The following is a 20,700-nucleotide window of genomic DNA, read 5'->3' as shown; positions in this document are numbered from 1 at the left end:
TCCCCTACATTAGCTGTTTATTTGGGGGGAAGGCAAAAAATCAGCTGAGCGTGAAGTGCTGCGCACAGAGGTCGTCCCACCGGCCCAGTAGGCCCTGGGCTGGGATGAACTCCAGTGGCACTGACTCCGGCCCCTTCTTCTTCAGGTCCCGCTCAAAGACCTGCAGGGGACAGGCAGCCAAATGGACAGGAGACACTCTCATACTGTGGGGCCCGTGTCTGCCCGGCCCCTGGTGTCCCCACACCTCACCTCGAACGCAGTGAGTCCCAAGAGCGGTGCAATGCTGACCTCGGATGTGGACAGTGCCTGGCTGATGACGCCAGCGGCCCTGGACACCTCTGGGTGGTAGTGCTGCTGCAGAGTCTGCAGGGAACGCGGGATGTCACCACCCGCTGCACAGGGACGGTGAGGTGGTACGGTAGGTCCTGTGCAGCAGAGTGCCCCACCATCTTGACAGCCAGTGTTGGGGCTAGAGCTTGAGTCCAGGAAGAGGCAGCGTCTCCCCCCCACCCCTTCCAGGCAACCAGGGTGACAGGTGAGAAGGGTAGGGTGGGGGGTGGGGGAAGGGTGGGCTGCAGGTTGGGGCATGAGAGAGAGGTGTCCAGGTGGGACCCGGGGGAGGTGTACCCACCTGCAGCTCCCACAGGGAGCTCTCCAGGGCTCGGCTCATGGCAGGGTCCTCTTCTTCAGGGTCATAGGGGTCGGTACCCAGCTCTGCCAACAAGACCCAGACCCTGGCTGCCACCTGCCCTGCACACCAGCCCCTCAGCCAGGCCTCACTGGGACCCCATGCGGCACTCACCTGGGCCCTGAGGGCGGTGCACGAGGATGTGGCAGGCCGGGTGTCTGCGCAGCAGGTTGCAGATGAAGGGCAAGACCATGAGCAGGGCCTCAGGGGGTGCCGTCAGGGCCAAGCGGGACAGGCGCTTGGCAAAGGCAGCCACCAGGTAGGCAGGCAGGTGACTGGGCAGGGCAGTGGGTGTGAGACCCCATCCCTCTCCACACCAGCCCCCAGCCCCTCTTCCTGGCCCAAGGTTGCAGCATCGTGGGGCAGCTCAGGGTTGGGGGACAGGTGGCCTGCTGCCCCTGCCCTCCCTGGGCACTCACGAGGAGGACAGGAAGAGATCGGCCAGATGGAAGAAGCGGGCCCGATACTTGACATGAAAGATGGATGGGTCCAGGAGGCCATAGAGCTTCCGGTAGAAGTCCGGGTACTCCCTGGCGGGGGGTGGTTAGGGGGAGGAAGGGAGGGTAGGCACGTGAGTGGGAACAGAACCATGGGGGGTGGAGAATAGGCCAGGGCCCCAGGGAGCCAGAGATGCCAAGGGCTCAGATCCCCCTGCCCACACTACTGGGAGACCAGAGAGCCCCAAAACCTGCTGAGCTCTGGGCAGAGCATGGACCGGGGTGTGGGGCAGGGAGGGGACACAGGAGAGAAAGGCATGCCTGGAAGGCACTCACAGGTTGTGCTCGTGAATCAGGATAAAGAGTCCATTCAACGCCAAAAGACTGACAGCGCCCCCTGCAGACAAACATCGGCCGTGAAGCCCAGTACCACCTGCACCCCAACTGGGTATGAGCAGGGCAGAGATACGGGAGCCCCACACGAGCCACCCCATTTCAACCTAGCCGCAAGAGGGAAAGAAGCTCCAGTACATACTCCTAGCCATGGCGCCACCAGCTACACAGCTCCAGGATCCCAAGAGCAGGACTCACCCCCCACCTGCTGGGCGTTCCCCATTTACCCATGTTGTAGGCATGGGTGAGGAAGTCGATCATGAGGCTTGGCTGGGCCAGGTGTGGCAGGATGGAGTCATGCATGATCACTAGTACCTTCTTGCAGAGGCTGAGCGGGAGCTGGGCAGAAGCAGTGGGTCAGGGTGCAGCCTGCCCCCTGCCACCGGAGAACAGCATGGGCTGGGGGCCCAGATGCGGGGTACCCACTACCCCCACCCACCCTACCTTGTATTTGAGGAAGCTGAGCCACATCAGCTGGAAGGCCTTCTTGTGCTCCTGCAGGGTTGGGGGTGATGAGGCTACATGTACCTTCCCCCATCCCAGACCCCAGCCTTCTTCTGCACCTGGAACCCAAGGACTCCCAGTGAGACCAGAAGAAACACCCAGTCTTAATCAATGCCACAGAAGAACAGACAAAAGCCTGCGGGGATGACCTCAGCGACAAGCGGCCTTCTGAGGGATCTGGGTAGGCCACCTCTGACCTCTGGGAGTGGGCACCTGCAGGCCTCCTCTCCCCGGGGCCTCATGAGCGACTCCTGTAGCTGTCTAATCCAGGCAGGAGGTAGCTGGCCTCTCCTCATGTAGCCACATACTGCCTATGTCTGGGGCAGGCAATGCCCCAGGATCGGGCTTTTCCGCAAGAAGCCACCTGCTGCCCTGGAGCATCTCACCTTCAGGTGAGCCACCTTCCACTTGTCTGACAGCTCTGCAAGGAAGGCCAAAGGTCACTCGAAGCATAGAAGGGAGGCAGCAGCCCATCTGGCTGCAAGGCTGTGGGCTCTGGGTGCCCTTGCCCGCCAGGCCACTCGCCCAGGACACTTACCAGCATGCCTCACATAGAAGTTGAGTGCTTCACTCTCCTGGTGGGGCAGACTCACAGCGGACAGCAGCGTGAAGGCATTGTTCCAGAATGTGAGAGGTACCTGCTGGAGGCCTGGCCTGAGCCCCTTGATGCCTGCTGCCCCCCCTTTCCCCCAGAGATGGGGCTCCCCCAGAGATGGGGCTCCCCCAGAGATGGGGCCTGGCCAGCTGACCTCAGGGTGTCCATTGGCGACTTGAACCACAATGTCTGTGGCCGCTTGCATCGTGTGGTAGCGGATGTCATCGTGTTCCAGATACTCCCGAAACTGGGAGAGGAGCAGCGAGTGGTCCTCCTCTGGAGAGAGCACGCCTTCCACCACAGACTGGGTGCAGGGCAGGGTGGTGAGGAACTCACCCATGCCCAGGACAGACCAGCCCTGGGTCAGAGCTCACAGCAGCGTCCAGGCAGGCTATGAGAGTTCCCACTGAGCCCCATAACCAAGAGACTGCCCAGAAGAAGCATCAGACCCAAAGGCCCCCTCTGCAAGGCCCCTCCCAGCTCTGGCTAGTGTGGTCCTCTGGGCCCCCACCTTGAAGAGCTGGCGGGGGAACAGATAGTTGCCTTCCCACTTGGGTTTCTCCAGAGGATGTGCTCCTTCCAGCTGCACGAACTTCATGAGTGTCCCGAGAGCCAGCTCCTGGAAAAAGTAGTTGAAAAGGTGGGCATCCCTAATCACACATAATCCCCCACTGCAGACAGGCCCACAGAGCTCCCACAGCATTTAGGCCTGGATGCTGATGAGATAACACTCCTGTGAGAATCAAAACACAGAGCAAAGCCACTTCTTCGAAGACTGGCTGAGAAAAGGAAGGAAGCATCCTGACCTAGACAGTGAGCATGGAAACAGGTGCCCACAGCCACAGCCCTGGCCTCTGCTGTGTGGTGAGCCTGGGAGAGCAGGAAAGGGGCAAAGACAAGGCACAGCCACTGACCCCAGGGCTCACCTGGACCTGAAAGGAGGGGTGAGCAAGGAGCTCCCCCAAGCGGTTGCAACAGCTGTGGTAACGGTGCCTCATCCACACCTTGTACTTCCTTGTGGCCCTCTGGGACCCTGCAGGCAAGGCAGGGTAGTCAGCCCACACAAACACCACACATGCCAGGCTGGGCCCAGCCGTCCCCCATCACCCTCCACTAAGCCAACCAGGGAAGTGAGTGAAAATGTGTCACCATGGCTCCAGACCTGGGGCTGGACCAGCGCATTCCCCCGACCAAAGAGAGCACTGCTTCCCCAGGGGCTGAGTCTCCATCCCCTCACTTTACCCTAAGACCTGGACATATCAAGGAAAAGGACACACAGCCACAGCTCCGTGTGATTTTGATGGTCAACATTAAACAGCCTCAAATCCCACAAGTGGTACAAAGTACAAAAGAAAGCTCATGCTCTGCCCAACCTTCATTTACACTTAGCCGTGGGGGGGTCTGTCCTACCCACCTCACCAAGCACAATCATCCGTTCCCACAGGGGGCTGGGTGTGATGGAGTTTTGGGGAACTCATCCCATGTTGACAAGGTCTGCCTCCAACTTTGTGAGATGAGGGCCTGGGCCCAAGAGCAGCCTGAGGCCCTGCAGGACACTCACCAGCCATGACCATCTTCTCAGAGGGCAGTTGGCCCACGAACAGCTCTCCCCGCTCCAGCAAGGCCCCAAAAAGGCGGCTGCATGCGCGCACAGCTTCCTGGATCTCCCCTTGGTCCTCAGACTGCGGGGAAAACCAGTCGCAGGGTGCACCGCTGAAAACTTATGACCCCTTTCCTCACCAGGACTCCAGCCCAAACGCCTTCCACCACAGACTGGGTGCAGGGCAGGGTGGTGAGGACCTCACCCATGCCCAGGACAGACCAGCCCTGGGTCAGAGCTCACAGCAGAGTCCAGGCAGGCTATGAGAGTTCCCACTGAGCCCCATAACCAAGAGACTGCCCAGAAGAAGCATCAGACCCAAAGGCCCCCTCTGCAAGGCCTGGCACTCCCTTGACCCGGGAGTGATCCTCCCACTCGGCCTCTGCCACACCTTCCACCGGACCCACCCATCTGGGAAACCTGCAAAATGGGAGGAGCCCCCGGTAGAATGCCGTATGCCGTTCTGCAAATGTCTCCCTGCATCCCAGCCCCGGCCCTACACTGCCCGAGCCTAACGAGATACCATTCCGGCCTCCAACCCCGGGACCCCGGCCGCGACCCCCGCCGCACCCCGCGTGTCCCCACCTGCAGCACTGCTAGGATGTCGAACACCGCGTTGGCCTCGCCGCGGTTCGCCAGCACTGCCTCCAGCAGGCGGCCCAGCGCCCGACGCGCGACCCCGGGGTCGAGGTCTCGCTCCATGCTGCTGTCACCACCCCACGAGGAAGAACCCGGACTTCCGCGCCGCCTTCCGGCGCGCTCCTGGCTGCACCTATGGGCGCGCACCATGACGTAACCGCCAGGCGCCTAGTCCCACCTCACGTCACCGCCAGGCGCCTAGTGACGTCACCGCAGCGCGCCTCTTTGTCATCGCAGCGGGCCGGGCGGAGAGGCGAGGGTCCGGGCGGCATGGCGCTCTTCCACGTAGCGCGGTACGCGGGCCCCGAGGCTGGCGGGGCGGAGGCCGACGCGGACGGCAGGGCCCGCGCACTACTGGAGCGGCTGCAGTGCCAGGCCAGAGAACGGCAGAGGCAGAGGCAGCCGCAGCAGCCGGAGCCCGCGGAGGCCACGCAGATCGCGGAGGCGGCGGGGAGGCGGCGGCGGCGGCGGCCGCGCAGGCCGCGAAGGCACGAGAGCGGGGAGGCGCCGGTGCGCAAGCGGCGGAGAGCGGACGGCGAGGACGCGGGTGCAGGTGGGGCCGGGCGGGGCGAGGGAGTGGCTCCGGGGCCCGGGACAGCGTGCGGCTGACGCGCCGCCCGGCCCCGCTTCTGCCCCCAGAGGACAGCGAGGAGGCGCCGGAGAAGAGCAACGTGGGTACCCGGGCCTCGGGGCCGCGCCGCTCCCCCGAAGAGGTCTCCGAGCCCCCAGCCCACGCTCTGCTGCTCGGCGGCTTCAGGAGAAGTAAGGTGCCAAAGGTGAGCGGCCGGGGCCGGGCTGGCCGGCTGCTTGAGGAAGCCTTCCTCCCGCGCTTCAGGGCGGCTTTGGCGTGGGAGGTCGCCTCTGGGCGTTAGGTGAAGACTGAGTTAGCGCCTTCACGGGCTAACAGGCCCCACCTCAGCTGACTGGCCTCTAGTGGTTTCCTTAGTAGTTTGCTGCAAACCTTAATATTTTCACCTTCAGTTTTAAGTTTTCCCTTGTCAACAAAAGGTAAAGCTGTAAGTTATTTGCGTCTATTTGGGGTCTTAGGGATTACAGTCCGAGAGATAATTGTGCTCTGAATTGCTTCAGGGTTTTTAAAGGTAAATAAAAAGGAGGAAGTTAGTTTACTTAAGTTGTTTTGAAGATTTTGTGATGGGAGGGGGCAGAGAAGTTTGTATGTTATCCAGTTCTTGTTTGTTGCTATGGCCAGAGTCAGGCAAGCCTTTAAATCCATAGCAGATGGTGGCCTTGAGAATGTGGTTGGCATTCCTCTGAGACAGGAGACTGCTGACAGTGCAGACCCGTTTCCTTAATGGCCTCACGGATCCATTGTAACTTTCTTCTTGCCGTGTTGATTTGTTTGTCCCTTTTCACACCTTCTGTAAATCAGCATATTAAGCTGGCTCCTGTGCTGCTATCACAGAGATCTCTTTAAATGGCTTCACTTGCTTAGGGTTGTTAACCTTAAAGCTAAAACTGTCAGTTACTTTACCCCCCAAAATGGGTTTTCCTGGGAATAGCAGAGAATTGCAATTCAGGACCTGCAAACTACTGGCAAACTGTAGGTGAGCCCAACAGAGGAGAGAAACATTGCTTTTATGGTGAAAGGGGAAGTTGGGAGGAGTTGTTTTGAATGAAAGTCCACTGGAGAATAGCGCAAGTTCAGGGTGATGGTGGTTTCTCCTTGGCTGAGTTGCAAGGGTGGTCAAGTTTCTTGTAGGAGAGCAATGTGCATCCTCCCTGTTGCAGCCTGCACTTGATTCTTTCCTGTGGAGGCATCTTCTGTTGGGTCTGTAACTGACCCTTTTTCCTGTGATTGCAGTGGGCACCCCTTCTGGCCTCTCTACTCCACTTAATTTTTATAGGGTGTGCGCATAGGAGCTTCCGCTGTGCGCTCACTGATTTAGTGATCAAAATGGGAGATTCCACTAGGTTCCTGAGCTGGTGTTTATCTGAACAGGGCAGATTTTCAGTAAACAGATCTGTGAGCTATAGGGCTCCCAGATGACAGCTGCTGTGCAGGGAGCCATGGGCTTGCAGGGTGCCCAGAGTGCCACTGTGGCAGGGCCCATGTGAGGTCCATGAGGAAGGATTGGAAGACAGGCAACAGCCTGGTAAGGTGGAGGGTGGGGCAGGTGTGTGCCAGGCAGAGGGCAGGGTTAGGGCAAAGGCTCTGAGGCAGCAACGAGCTTGGTATGTAAGAACAGAGAGGTTTGTGTGGCTGGGCACAGCCAGTGATAGAAAATGAGGGCAGGCAGGTGAGTGCCAAGTTCTGAAAGACAGGGCAGATGTGCTCAGAGTGTGTGTGTTGCACCAGGTGTGAGGAAACCCTGGGTGATTTTGCTCAGGAGGGTGGCACCTTACCGTAAGTGTGTATTTTATAACTCTTTTAAAGGGTGCATGGGAAGTGGGTTGTGGGGGCCTGGGGAGAAGCTAGGAACCTGGGTGGGAGGCTTGCCAGGCCTTCTGCCTGTGGCCTCCTCCAGGTGTCTTGAGTCTGTAGTTTCCCAGATACTGGCTTCCCCAGCCAGGTGGGCCTTGGAGTTCACCTGGCCTCTCTCTCACCTCTGATAGGTCCAGCCTTTCCTGCCATCATGGCTGGCTGAACCAAGCTGTGTTGGGAAGAATGTCACTGAAGACCTGGTGCCTGTCGAGGACATCCCTGAGGTCCATCCAGACCTGCAGAGGAAGCTGCGGGCACATGGCATCTCATCCTACTTTCCAGGTGCCACAGCCCTGGGCAGGGGGCAGAGGATTCCTTCTAGAGCTCACTTGAAGGCCCCAGCTCAGCAGTAGCCATGTGAGCAGCCCCACCCATGTCCAGCTTCAAGAGCGGGCTGGGTTGTGGCATCACGCCTGGGCCTGATGCTCCTGGAGGCTCTGGTGCTGTCCTTGAGCGGTGCAGCCCAGCCTGGAGGTCACAGGAAGAGGCTGCATCTGTGATCTCGGGTACCCTGCGTGCACGTGACTTGCCCCTTATCCTGTTCCTCCAGTTCAGGCAGCAGTGATTCCCGCTGTCCTGGAGAGCTTGACCAACGGGTTTTTGGTGGGCAGAGGTGGCTATCAGCCCAGAGACCTCTGTGTCTCTGCCCCGACGGGCAGCGGGAAGACGCTGGCCTTCGTCATCCCTGTGGTACAGGTATGCACAAGGAACCCGCCCTCTGAGTGGGCTCGGCAGGCAGGGAGCTGGCCCTGCTGACAAAGGTGGCTCTCCTCCAGGCCCTGCTGCGTCGAGCTGTGTGCCAGATCCGCGCCCTAGTTGTGTTGCCCACCAAGGAGCTGGCCCAGCAGGTATGTGGACCCAGAGTCCTGTGGCAGTGGTGTGGGGCTCAGGCCAGGCTGGTGATGGCTGCTTCTCCACCAGGTGAGCAAAGTGTTCAACATCTACACAGACGCCACTCCCCTGCGGGTCGCCTTGGTCACCGGACAGAAGCCACTGTCCAAGGAGCAGGAGAGCCTGGTCCAGAAGACGTAGGTCCTCTGCTGGGCTGTAGGCCCTTCAGGGAGGCAGACCCAGCTTGGGGAGCAGGGGCACTGCTATCGGCAGCTTCCCTGAGTTGGGAGGTTAGCCTGAGTGCCCTGCGTATTCACTCTCCTCCACAGAGTAGACGGCTTCCGCTGCCTGGCTGACATTGTGGTGGCCACCCCTGGTCGCCTGGTGGACCACACCGACCAGACTCCAGGATTCAGCCTCCAGCATCTCCGTTTCCTGGTATGTCACCTGGAGGGAGTCCTGGGCTCGGAGCTGACGCGACCTCAGCTGCCAGCCCCCGGGCCTCTTGCTTCCCACAGGTCATCGACGAGGCCGACCGGATGATAGACAGCATGCACCAGTCTTGGCTGCCACGGGTGGTGGCAGCAGCCTTCCCAAGTGAGGCTGTCAATGATCCCTTCGCTCTGCTCCAGAGAAGGCAGCCCCAAGCTGTGACTGCTGCCAGGTACCTGCATCAAGCACTGCTCTGCCTCAGTGGGGCCTCCCTGAGCTCAGGCTCCCATCTACAGTACTCATCTTGGAGACCCACTTTGCCCTGCCCCAGTCTGGTCTGGCCAGCATTGAGCCTGGACAGGGCTCAGGCGGGTAGGCAGGCTGGGCCATAGCTGCTTTCCCAGCACCTGCCCCTCTTTCAGCACCAGCTGTCCCCAGATGCCACTGCAGAAGCTGCTCTTCTCAGCCACCCTGACCCAGAACCCAGAAAAGCTGCAGCGGCTGGGCCTCTACCAGCCTAGGCTCTTCTCCACAGAGCTGGCGTGTGGGGGCCCCAGAGACACCAACACAAGTGTGGATGCAGACTTAGGTGGGAAGTATACCTTCCCCACAGGGCTCACGGTGAGTGGGATGCACAGGGATGGGAGAGGACCTCACCCAGGTGCTCAGGACCCAGCCGACCCCGTGCTGTCCCCCATAGCACCACTATGTGCGCTGCAGCCTCCGCTCCAAGCCACTGGCCATCCTGCATTTGATCCTCAAGATGAATTTCTCCAGGGTTCTCTGCTTCACCAACTCCCGTGAGACCTCGCACAGGTGAGGCCCGTGGGCGGGCAGGTTTGGAGGCAGACGCAGGAGGCCAGTTTGGGTCTGGCCAGCCCTGCTCTGGCTCTGTGTTTTCCTGCCCAGGCTCTTCCTGCTAGTCCAGGCTTTTGGGGGTGTGTCTGTGGCTGAATTCTCCTCTCGCTATGGGCCTGGCCAGAGGAAGATGATCCTGAAGCAGTTTGAGCAGGGGAAGATTCAGCTGTGAGTACTTGGATGGGAGATGGTCCTGCTGGGGTTGCCCACCCCAAGGGTCAGCCTGCACCCCTGAAGCCTGCATCCTATACGAAGTCTTATCTCTTAACCCCATGGTGGCACCCCCACAGGACCAGGGGCATGGGTCTCAGCTCCTGGCCTGGGGCAGGGTCCATATCCCCCCATCATGCACCTCCAGCCTCATCAGCACAGACGCTACAGCTCGAGGCATCGACGTGCAGGCTGTGCAGCTTGTGGTCAACTATGACGCCCCCCAGTACCTGCGGACCTATGTGCATCGGTGAGGGCTGGCCCTTGGTCTTGGGTGGGGGTCCTCAGAGAGAAACTGCTGTCCCCAGGCCCCTGGAGGGCTGGGGGCCACACTGGACTGGAGGTGGCCTGCTTGTTTTCAGGGTAGGAAGGACAGCCCGTGCTGGAAAAACCGGACAGGCCTTCACACTGCTCCTCAAAGTGCAGGTCAGTCCTTGGGTGTCAGTGGGAATGGGGGCTCTACTGGGCACCCTCCAGGGAGAATGGGACCCCTCCTGCCTGTGTGCTTCCCTGCAGGAGAGGAGATTCCTCCAGATGCTGGCTGACGCTGGGGCACCTGAGCTGCAGCGGCACGACAGTCCAAGTGAGCTCCTGCAGCCGCTGGTCCCTCGGTATGAGGAGGCCCTGTCCCAGCTAGAGAGGGCTGTCAAGGTAGGGCACAGCACTCCCCCTCCGCCACCCCATGGAGAGCCAGACCCAGGGTTTGCCCTTGTGCTAACTGGCTGGGGAATGGGCTGGGCCAGGCCACAGACTACAGAGGGGGGAACACCATGTGCGCTTCCTTCTCTCCTCCAGGAAGAGCGAAAGCAGAAGGCAACCTAGGCTGGGGGCTCTGGGGACAGTGGGAACTGAGCCTGGGGTGGAGCAGCAGTCCCCTCTTGCTGGAGTTAACTACCTTCTCTCTGGAAAATCCCTGAACACCTACTGCTGGATGTGTGAGCAAACAGTGGGACCTCTCGGGTATCCAAGAAGGTGGCGGTGGGAGGGCCTTCCTCCCCAGCCACACCCCGCCTTGCACCAGGCCCCTGGACGTGAAGCCCTTTCATTGCTGCCCCAGGCCCACAACCATCAAGGACACACAAGGTCAGCCTCTCATGGGGTGACCTTTCTGGAAATAGGACTTTAGTAGAACTGTTAAAATTACTCCAGAACTGACAGGGTGCTGTCTCATGTTCTTGGCTCAGAGCAGGGGTTTAACTTTGAGCCAATTTTAGGACTTTAGCTCTCCTGACATCAGTGTGCTCACAGTCCTGCATTGGAAAGGCTGCCCTGAATCCCTCTCAGGGTGAAGTGGCTGCGCTGGGCATAGGGGCTGGGAATGGTCTCCCAACATCTGTGCCATGTGTTTGAAAGTACACACCCCTCAGGGCATTGCCACAAAGCCACCACCCTCAAAACTGCCTCCTTTAGCCGCTCTGCAGTCCCCAAGGGCCACCCCCCCATGGGCATTTCTACCCAGTCACCTCAGACCCAGTGGTCTGGCAGCTCTTTAATGGATCTCAGATCATGCTTTCCTGCAAGAGAAATGTGTTCAGAACTTGGCCACAGGCTTTGTTTAAAAATATTAATCTTCAGGATTGAGAAATTATTGGTATGAAAATAATCAAACATGAAGACAACATGTTATAAATTCCAGCAGGTAATGACTAAGTGTAACACTAAGGAGATGGACAGGGCATGCCTTGGCCCCAGCATTCTCATTCTTTAGGTAAAGATCAAAACACCAAGAAGATCCATTCCTGTAAGTAGCTGGAGGAGTTCTGTTGTAGAAATGTAGCTCAAGCCTTGGTGCCCTTCTGAGCTACATGCAAACCCCACCTACCACTGTCAAGAACTGGTTGGATGCACCCAGCGGGCTACATGGTGGGCCTTCCTCCAGATCTTGCTGGAACACAAGGCCCGACCTGAAGCAGCTTGATAGCTAGCCCTTGAGTCACATTCTCTGCCTGGGACCAGGCTGTGAGCATGTCGGTGGTCTGCCCTTCATTGCCACCGAGCACTGTGGCCATGAGCTGGTGGGCCATTCTCCTCCATTTGCCACTTGAAGAATGTTTGCCTGCACTATTGTGTGCACCTGTGGTTTTACGTTATGTGTAAATGGCAAAAAGTGAGATGTTAACAGAAACTGCCAAACTTTCCAGGGCTCTGCCACTTTGCATTCCCATCAACAAAGGACAGGTTTCTGTGTCTTTTAGGCATTGGGATGGATGGATAGCAGCATCTCACGGTGGCTTTAGTTTGCATTTACCTAATGACAGTGATGAGTATCTTTTCATGTGCTTATTTGCCATGTATAGAGCTCCTTTGTCCAAGTGTCTAAATCTTTTTCCCACGTTTAAAGATGGTTGTTGTCTTATATATGTCTCTGCCCCTGACTCCTGACACAGAGCACCCAAACCCTTGGAACCTCCTGAGTGAAAGGGTACCAGGAGCATCTTTTGTTCCAAGGAGAACAGACGATTCCGGGTGGGCTCCTGGATGGAGGTGATAACAGTAAAGGCTAAACTGTAATCATAAGATGGAACCCCAGCCCAAATCCTATCCTCTGGGGAGTAGAGAGCAGGTGGGGATTGAGTTAATCATGCCTATGTAATGAAGCTTCCACAAAAACCTAAAAAAGAGAGGTTCTGGAGAGCTGGTTGGTGAGCCCAAGGCAATGCGGGAGAGTGGTGGACTCGGGCTGGAAGCCTGGCACCCTTTCCCCACACCTTGCCCTACGTGTCTCTTCCAGAGTCTCCCATCTTCCCATTCCTGAGTTGTACCCTATATCTTAAACCAGTAATCCACTGAGTAAACTGTTTTTCCCGAGTTCTGAGTCATCCTAGCAAAAAATGCAACCCAGGGACAGCTGTGGAATCCTCCCATTTACAGCTGGTTGGTCAGAGGGCAGGTGATAGCTTAGGACTTGCAATTGGAGTTTGAAGTAGGGGCCGTCAGAGAGCTGAGCCCCTCACCTGTGGGGTCTGCACTAACACTGCAGTTGGTGTTGGGAATTAGTTTCAGCAGGACAACCAATCTGTGGTGGCCAAGACCAGAGAATCACCTGTTGTAGAAGACTAAAGGGTGGTAAAAGATTTGTTAAACTAAAAACAGGCTTCCTAAATGCTTCCATAGGTAATGATCGATTGCAATTGGCACTCCCCTTGGCTAGGGGCTTGGAAAGGCACCTGACCTGTTCCATTGTTGCAGAATGTGAGTATGCCAAGTGAGAACTAAGCAAGATGGTGGTGCAGGCCCAGCTTCAGATCCCAGCCAGATGATTCTGCATTGTGGGGCCATCCTGTGCATAGTAGGGTAGTTAGCACCAGCCCAGGCAACTACCCCCTGGATGCTGGGGGCAGCCCACCCCCAGTTGACAAAAGTGTCTCCAGACATTGCCTACTGTCCCTGGCGCCGAGACCTGGGTCTCTGCAGGTCCCTGCGCTCCCCAGGGATTGGGGGCTAGGCCCAGACAGCCCTCCCACTTCCTCCAGGTGGAACCCCCCACCCCGGGATCTGTGTGTGCTACCAACAGTGCACCTGCCACTTGAAGTAACTGTTGAGTGTCCCTCCCTCGTCAGCCCTGCACTGAGTGGTGCCAGCCAAGGGAATAGCACTACTGGTGACTAGAGGCTGCTCTTGTCTTAGACTGTGTGCAGATACATCCAGTGCATTCCTATGACACCACGACAGTGCAACAGGCCCATTAGAATGACAGTTACTAAAAAGATAGGAAATAACAATTGGTGAGGATGTGGGGAAACAGGGACTCATGCACAGCTGGTGGGAGTCTAAGGTGGTGTGGCAGCCATGGGAGAGTGGTGGCACTCAAAAATTTAAACAAGGGATTCATATGTTCCAGTGATGTACCTCCTGGGTCTGCACCCAAAAGAACTGAAAGCAGGGACTTGAAAAGACGTGTACACCTATTGTCAGAAGCAGGATTCACAGTAGCCGAAAGGTGGAAGCAGCCATCTGTCAATGGATAGACCATTGGCTCTCTCCTTGGGGTGGCTGTGTCCCCAGGGACAGCAGGCAATGTCTGGAGACATTTTTGTCAATGGGGTGGGCTGCCCCCAGCATCCAGGGGGAAGTAGCCTGGGCTGGTGCTGACTACCCTACTATGCACAGGATGGCCTCACGATGCAGAATCATCTGGCTGGGATCTGAAGCTGGGCCTGCACCACCATCTTGCCTGGTTCTGCGCAGGACCCGCCCTTCCTGCCCAAACTGCACCCAGCACACGTGAGCACAGCAGTACCTTGGAAAGGCCTTAACAGTCCGATTAGAACCATCATTCTCAACTTTGTTGACACTTGGGAGAATCTGGTGAAGGGTCAGACTATCTTGGCCCACATTTCCATCTTAAACCTACTAAGAAATCAAGACTGGAAGCAAATGCCCTCAAGCTGATAAAGAGCACCTACAGCTAACCTACACTAACTCTGGTATCAGATGGATGCTTTCCTTCTAAAATCAGGAGCAAGGCCAAGGGTGTCCTCTGACAATGGAAACTAGCCAATGCAACCAGCCAAGAGAAAAAGCATACAGATCATAAAGGAAGAACTAAAACCCTTCAGACAAAGTTATCATAGGAAAATCCTAGAGGGTCCACAAAAAGAGACTACTAGAACTAAGAAATGAGCTTAGCACGATAGAAGCGCAATGTACAAAATTTGTATTTCTATAAAAAATTTTTTAATTATAGCATTAAAAAACAAGGATAAATCTGAAAAGAGATGTTTAAGATCTGTACACTAAAGCAACAAAATATTGCTGAATTTAAAAAGATGTAGAAGTGTTAATGGGCCAGAAAACTAAATATTGTTGATATATCAGTTCTCCCAAAGTTGACCTAAAATTTTATTCAAAAATTTTTTTCCTTTTTTAATTGAAGTATATAGTTGATATACAATATCCCATTGGTTTCAAGTGTACAACATTGATTAAATGCTCACCCCAACTAGCGTAGTTACTGTCAACATATATAGTACAGTACTGATTTTATTTTCTATGCTGTACTTTCATCCCCATAACTAAGTCATACTGAAATTTTGTGCCTCTCTCCCTGACCTAAAAATTTAATGCAGTGTAAATAAAAACCCCAAAAAGCTTGTACAGAAATTGAGAGAAGCTGATTCTAAACTCCATATAGAAATGCAAAAGGACCTAGGGATAGTCTCAAAAAAATAATGCTGAAACACCTGGACATCCGTATGCAAAAAAACAACTTTGATCCACCTATTGTATGACAGGAACACAAATTTTAAATGGATCATAGACATATGTAAAACCTAACACTAAAAAACCCCTAGATTTGTGAAAATTGTAGTTAATCTCTGTGATTTTTTTCTCAAATCCTAAGTAGAGTTATACCTTAAAAAGTAATAAATAGAATAAAATAAAATAAAAAACCCCTAGAAGAAAGGATAGAAAATCTTTTGTGATCTTTATGACTTTGCATTAGGCAAAGATTTCTTAGCTACTACCATAAAAATCATGATTCATAGAGAAAATTTATAAATGGGACTAAGTTAAGGCTTCTGCTCTTAAAAAGACACTATTAAGCTAATGAAAATATAAGCCACAGACTAGGAGAAAATATTTTCCAATCACACTATCTGATGTAGGACTTCTACCCTAAAGAAATCTCAAACTCAATTTGAAGAAAAAATCTTAAATGTGCAAAATATTTGAATAGACACTTCACCAAAAAGTATGGATTGGAAAGAGCACATGAAAAAGAAATTGGAACCCTCACACATTGCTGGTAAGTATGTAATAAAACAGTGTACCCAGTCTGAGAAACAGTTTGGCAGTTTCTTTAAAATTTAAACATACACCACATGATTGAGCCATTCCACTCCTAGGTCTTTACCCAGAAAAAAAGCCTATGGCCATACGGACCTGTATGCAATGTTCACAATGATAAATTTACAAATATTTTGCATATATGGATATAAATTTTTTAACTAGTAGAGCCCAGCTCTATTCACTAATAGAGATAATACACTGTCCTCCAAGGAAGGTAAGTGAAAAATGTAAGAGTGTAATCAGAAAACTAACTTTATCATTAATTTTAAAGCTAAAAACCTATGAAATTAGCAGCCATTCCTAAAAAAATATAATGCATATCAATGGAAACTACTTACACATATTTTTAAAAACTAGCTCCCAAAACTCGAGCAAATATATTAACATACGGAAACTAATTCCATTAAATTAGTAAAAGGAGTGCTATTACCACTTGTATTCAGCTCAACAGAGGTTTTAAAATGAACTAAATAGGGGAAATGAAATTATTTTTATTTGTATACCATGATTGTATGCCTAGAAAACCTAAGAGACCAAAAATTAAATTAATTCGGTAAAGTGCTTGGAATCAAGATAAAAACACAAAGCAGCTTTTTTTCTATATCAGCAATAACAATTGACACAGAAGTGGAAAAGGTATTGCATTCACAATGGCCACAGAAAGCATTAAAATACCAATCAATACCTTTAGCAAGAAAAGTAGAGCATAACCTGAAGAAAACTACAGTCTTATTTTTAGGACATAGAAGGACATGAATAAATGAAATAAGAGACATGTTCCTAAATGAGAAGATTTAATATAAAATACCACACCTTTGAAAATGAGCACACACCAGTAATGCGATTCCAACAGAATTACAATGTGTCTGGCTTTTGTTTCGCTTTAGAAATAGGCAAAAATCACTTTAACACTCATAGGAAGAATGCCTAGGGGTTCTTTACTTAACAGTATTCATACTCCAGGCTCTGGTGATAGATCACTGTTGTCCCAGCACAGAAACAGACAATCCAAAAATATACAGCTAGTGGCATTTACTTTGAACAAAATAATGCTTTATTTAAGGAATTACGCTATCTACAGAAAAGAAAAAAACTACTTCCCTATCCCACAACACTTCAGACAGCATGCAGAGCTAAATGTTACCTTACTCAGAAGGAAGAGAGGGAGAGAGAGGCTTTATTACAATTAACATTTGGGAAAAATTTCTATAATCCTGAGATAGCGAAAACATCCTTAATAAACACGGCAGAAAAACTAGATGCCATACAGGGAATAGGTAACCCTACAAAGATGTGCTAAACAAAGTAAAAGGACAAAAAATGTTCGGGGAAAACATGAACACTTTATCTATGGCTGCAAAAGGTAAAAAATCCCTAATATACGAAGAAGGCCTACAGGTCAGTAAAACACAACTTAGTAGGGAAATGGGGGACCCACGGGCGGCTCAGAGAAGCTGTCAGGCTCAGCAGACAGAAAGCAGGGTGCACTGCCGGCTTTTCAGCCGCCTCACTGCAAATGCAGATGCGCAGTGAAGAGTGCTACCCCGAACGACTCGGGATTGTGAGCTGCTGACTTCCCCCGTACCCACTGCATGTCCTTTGACCCATTGTCCCAATTTAGTTCAATGGGGTTGGCGCCTATGGAAATGGCACCAGGGCCGGCGTGTCTCAGCAGCGCTAGCGGAGCGAAACCCAGGGCAATGACCGAGGACGTGCGGTATATCCTCAGGCCTGCTCAGCGGGCGGACTTGCACGGGCGTGGAGGCGCAGCCAGTGAAAATGGGTTAGGGGTGGGCGGTGGTCACAGGGCTCAGGGCACAAGACAGCCGGGAATTCCGACTTTCCTGTGGCGTTTGGATTTCTACGAGAAGGTATTTTGTAATATTTAAAAACTAAGTTTACCTCATTCTAAGATACAAAGTCAGTTTTCCAAAGTATCTAGAGTCGCAAAGGAGTCCAAACGAGCCAGAAGCGCAGACGGAATCCCCCGAGGCGGTTGGAGAGCAACACTTGGGAAGGCTGCCCGGAGCGGGGTTGGAACGCGCATCCTTGCACTGCCCCCTCACGGTGGCGCCACAATCTAATGGGGGACCAAGACTCGCTTCAAGCCTTTGCTCTCAACCGAAACGGATGGGGCCCCATGGCTTGCGGGGTCCCTCCTGAAAACCATACTTGGGCGGCTTACAAACGTCCCTCAAAACAGGACCCCCCCAACACCGCACCGGGGCCGCTCGCTCCATGACGATGAAAGCTACTGGTCGCTCATGTTCGGCGTCTAACATTGCCACTGTCACCTCAGCTGGAGCCCACAGGCCCAGAAACATAGGTCACGCCACAGTTACCGGCCGCGTCTCAGCAAGCGCGTGTGCGACACCCTGCTCATCATCTTCGAGGAGGAGCCGCACCGGCTGGCGAAGGGCCGCCATGCCCCGACCCCGGGCCGGGCCCCAGAGAGGCTCACCTCGGACGCCGGCCACTTGGCCAGGATTGCCAGGTCGTCCGCAGGCAGTGTAGCCTCAGGTGTGCGGCCGCACAGGTGCGGCTTGGCCACCCTCTCCTGGGGCAAGGGGCGTTCGCGCAGCTCGGTGCCCCCGGCTGGCGGACGCGCGCCGAGTCCCTGAGGGCACGGTGGGGGCAGGTCACCATTGACTGCAGGGCCTACGGGGTCCCTGCGGTGAGAGGAGGCGGCCCCGGGCGGGGTCACCATTTGAGGAAGGGCGGTCATCGCTGCGAAAGGGACCCCTCCAACCAAGCGAGCCTACAAACCCCGCGAGCTGCCCGGCCCAGTGCGCAGGTGCATCCAATCGGAGCTGTGGGGCAGGGCAGCGCCTGCGCACTGAGCTTCCTGCCGACCGCCCACCTGCTGCGCGAGGGCAGAGCTGCCGGGCTTTGTGTTATGGTTCCCAAACTGACGCCCCATCCGGCAGGCAAGTAGGGAGGCCGGCGCAATGCTGGGAGGAGAGCAGGTGTACGCCTAGTCGGCCTGTCTCCGCAGCCCCAATCACGTGCCCCCCGTCGGCGCCCAGATCCGCCCCTCCATCTACTTAGGGCATCATGACCCCTCCTCAGGCTTCCGGCGTGGCCGTCTTTCCTGCCGAGCTAAGAGCACAGCTTCAAGACCGGACAGGAAGGTGCTGCGCATTATGCACCCAGCAAGTACACCAGGAACTGTCCACCCCACTCCCATTAGCTTTGATCCCACTGAATCGGGATAACAGAACCGAAGTGCAGCCGGGGAAATAACCACCACCGTCTAGTACAAAGTCCTGATGGAGAGCAAGACCATTACGGACAATGGGAATGAAAGGCCCACACTGCCGACGGGGCCGGTCCTCGGAAAAAAAAAAAAACTGCAACAGAGAGGATCGGAACGAAGCCGTGCACGGAAAGTTGAGAATGCGAACGCCATCCAGAGAGGACGGTCCTCTGGGACCTAGTGAGTCAAGGCAGCCGCTCGGGGATCAGGCAAAGAAGCTGGAACTTGCCCCCATAAACAATAGATTCCTGGTGCGGGTGCAGGGTGAACAGGCTATTTTTAGGGCCTTTTTAAGAAAAAAAGTAATTCATGCGCCCGGCAAACTGTTTTAACCAATTAACGGTGCGGAGTAAGCACCCTTCATCCCTGAGCACCCTCAAACCGCCTCCCTCCCAGGAGACAGCTGCTGCCAACTCGTTTCCAGGATATTCTATGCACATCAAGCATACACGGAGTTCCATTTTGGTAGCCCACCAGACAACCACTCCCGCTTTCTTAGCACACCTTGGAGACCTTTCTAGTCCAGACCAGTTAGCACTACTTTCTAGTAGTCCTAACAGTCTATTCCAGGGCAATGGGACCTCTGGAAGAGGAGTTTGGAGTATGGATTATGCAGGCTGAGGACAGAGCAGGAAAGAGCTGCTGTCCAGAAACTGTGGCAAAGCCCCTGCTCCCCCGAAGGGCCTGGAGAGTGGGGAGGGCACTGGCAGGGCTGAAACAGGAGCTTAACACCTACCTGACAGGAGGTTACAGTCAAGGCAGACCTGAGTGAGACCTCCCAAGCTGGTCTAGGTTGTGCAGCCTGCAGGAGGGCCTACAGGGCATTTTATGTTAACATAAACTTGGATGCCCCCATGCACTGGTGCTGGTGGCTACTGGACTCGGACACAGAGGTGCTACCCACTGTGGCCAGAAGGCAGAATCGCCTCTTTCGAATGGCCTCAGCCCTACTAGAATGCACACACAGCCTCATGGCCAGGTAAGCCCACCCTCTCAGTCTATTGCCTTATGTACCATTGGCAAAAGGTGATCAGGGTCCCGGGATAGACTCATGGATCTGAAAACACACAATCTTATCCTCTGAGAAAAATCAGGACAAGAGAATCAACAATTAAGGGCAGGTGCCTGAGACTGGATGCTTTCTGAATGTCACACCTGCCTCAGGAACGTGTACAGAGGGGGAAACCGAGGCACTGAGGGCAATGTTGCTGGCCTGTATGTAGCTAGGTGGACTAGCACCCCATCCTCCAGCACCCGGTGGCCCTCAGCAGAAGGGCCTGAGCAAGGGCCCCAGATGCACATGAGCTTGAGCTCCTTGCTTGCCAGGGGGACGTGAAATGGGAGGCTGTGCCCCCATTCCTGTGGTCAAAGAGAAGATGCCAAAACTAACCACAGACTTCTTGGGGCACTTTGAATAAAGTGCAGTTTTTATGAAAAGTAGGCATTTTTTGTAAACATAAGTTTTTCTTAAAAGTAGTCTAAAGGTGAAAGACCTATACCCTGAAAACTATAAGACACTCTTAAGAGAAATTAAAGAGGACGCTAACAAATGGAAACTCATCCCATGCTCTTGGCTAGGAAGAATTAATATCATCAAAATGGCCATCCTGCCCAAAGCAATATACAGATTTGATGCAATCCCTATCAAATTACCAACAGCATTCTTCAACGAACTGGAACAAATAGTTCAAAAATTCATATGGAAACACTAAAGACCCCGAATAGCCAAAGCAATCCCGAGAAGGAAGAATAAAGTGGGGGGGGGGGAATCTCGCTCCCCAACTTCAAGCTCTACTACAAAGCCACAGTAATCAAGACAATTTGGTACGGGCACAAGAACAGAGCCACAGACCAGTGGAACAGAATAGACTCCAGACATTAGCCCAAACATATATGGTCAATTAATACATGATAAAGGAGCCATGGACATACAATGGGGAAATGAAAGTCTCTTCAACAGATGGTGCTGGCAAAACTGGACAGCTACATGTAAGAGAATGAAACTGGATCACTGTCTAACC

General features: G+C 54.0%; 2 protein-coding genes across 8 annotated transcripts; one reads left to right on the top strand and one right to left on the bottom strand.

The window, feature by feature from the left end:
- NOC4L (nucleolar complex associated 4 homolog) lies at positions 1-5,011 on the bottom strand. Of its 6 annotated transcripts, none has more exons than XM_037014263.2 (15): positions 4,803-4,945; positions 4,179-4,299; positions 3,544-3,650; positions 3,129-3,236; positions 2,772-2,921; positions 2,561-2,663; positions 2,409-2,443; positions 1,963-2,013; positions 1,746-1,857; positions 1,462-1,522; positions 1,108-1,218; positions 803-963; positions 632-714; positions 250-363; positions 1-160 (listed from the first exon to the last, which is right to left on the bottom strand). In XM_037014263.2, exons 1-15 carry the CDS (start codon positions 4,917-4,919, stop codon positions 41-43), a joined length of 1,554 nt encoding a protein of 517 aa, XP_036870158.1. In that variant the 5' UTR covers positions 4,920-4,945; the 3' UTR covers positions 1-40. The 6 variants fall into 6 exon arrangements, with proteins under 6 accessions (XP_036870158.1, XP_017504904.2, XP_036870159.2 ...); XM_017649415.3 differs by having other exon boundaries at positions 2,561-2,660; XM_037014264.2 differs by lacking the exon at positions 2,409-2,443 and having other exon boundaries at positions 250-392; positions 1,963-2,081; positions 4,803-5,008.
- On the top strand, positions 4,992-12,438 carry DDX51 (DEAD-box helicase 51). 2 transcript variants are annotated; one of them, XM_037014260.2, is made up of 15 exons: positions 4,992-5,409; positions 5,496-5,632; positions 7,431-7,581; positions 7,850-7,995; positions 8,076-8,147; positions 8,221-8,327; positions 8,460-8,568; positions 8,649-8,794; positions 8,985-9,183; positions 9,263-9,378; positions 9,472-9,588; positions 9,779-9,880; positions 9,993-10,056; positions 10,147-10,281; positions 10,426-12,438. In XM_037014260.2, the coding sequence occupies exons 1-15, from the start codon at positions 4,992-4,994 to the stop codon at positions 10,450-10,452; spliced, it is 2,046 nt and encodes a 681-aa protein (XP_036870155.1). In that variant the 3' UTR covers positions 10,453-12,438. The 2 variants fall into 2 exon arrangements, 1 of the variants encoding a protein (XP_036870155.1); XR_005060234.2 differs by lacking the exon at positions 10,426-12,438 and having other exon boundaries at positions 9,711-9,880; positions 10,147-10,285.
- The last annotated feature ends 8,262 nt before the right edge of the window (positions 12,439-20,700 follow it).

Source organism: Manis javanica, chromosome 15 (genome assembly GCF_040802235.1).
Source record: "Manis javanica isolate MJ-LG chromosome 15, MJ_LKY, whole genome shotgun sequence".
NCBI classification, from domain to species: Eukaryota; Metazoa; Chordata; class Mammalia; order Pholidota; family Manidae; genus Manis; species Manis javanica.
Note: the sequence above shows the minus strand (reverse complement) of the source record. Positions and strands in the feature narration are given on the sequence as shown.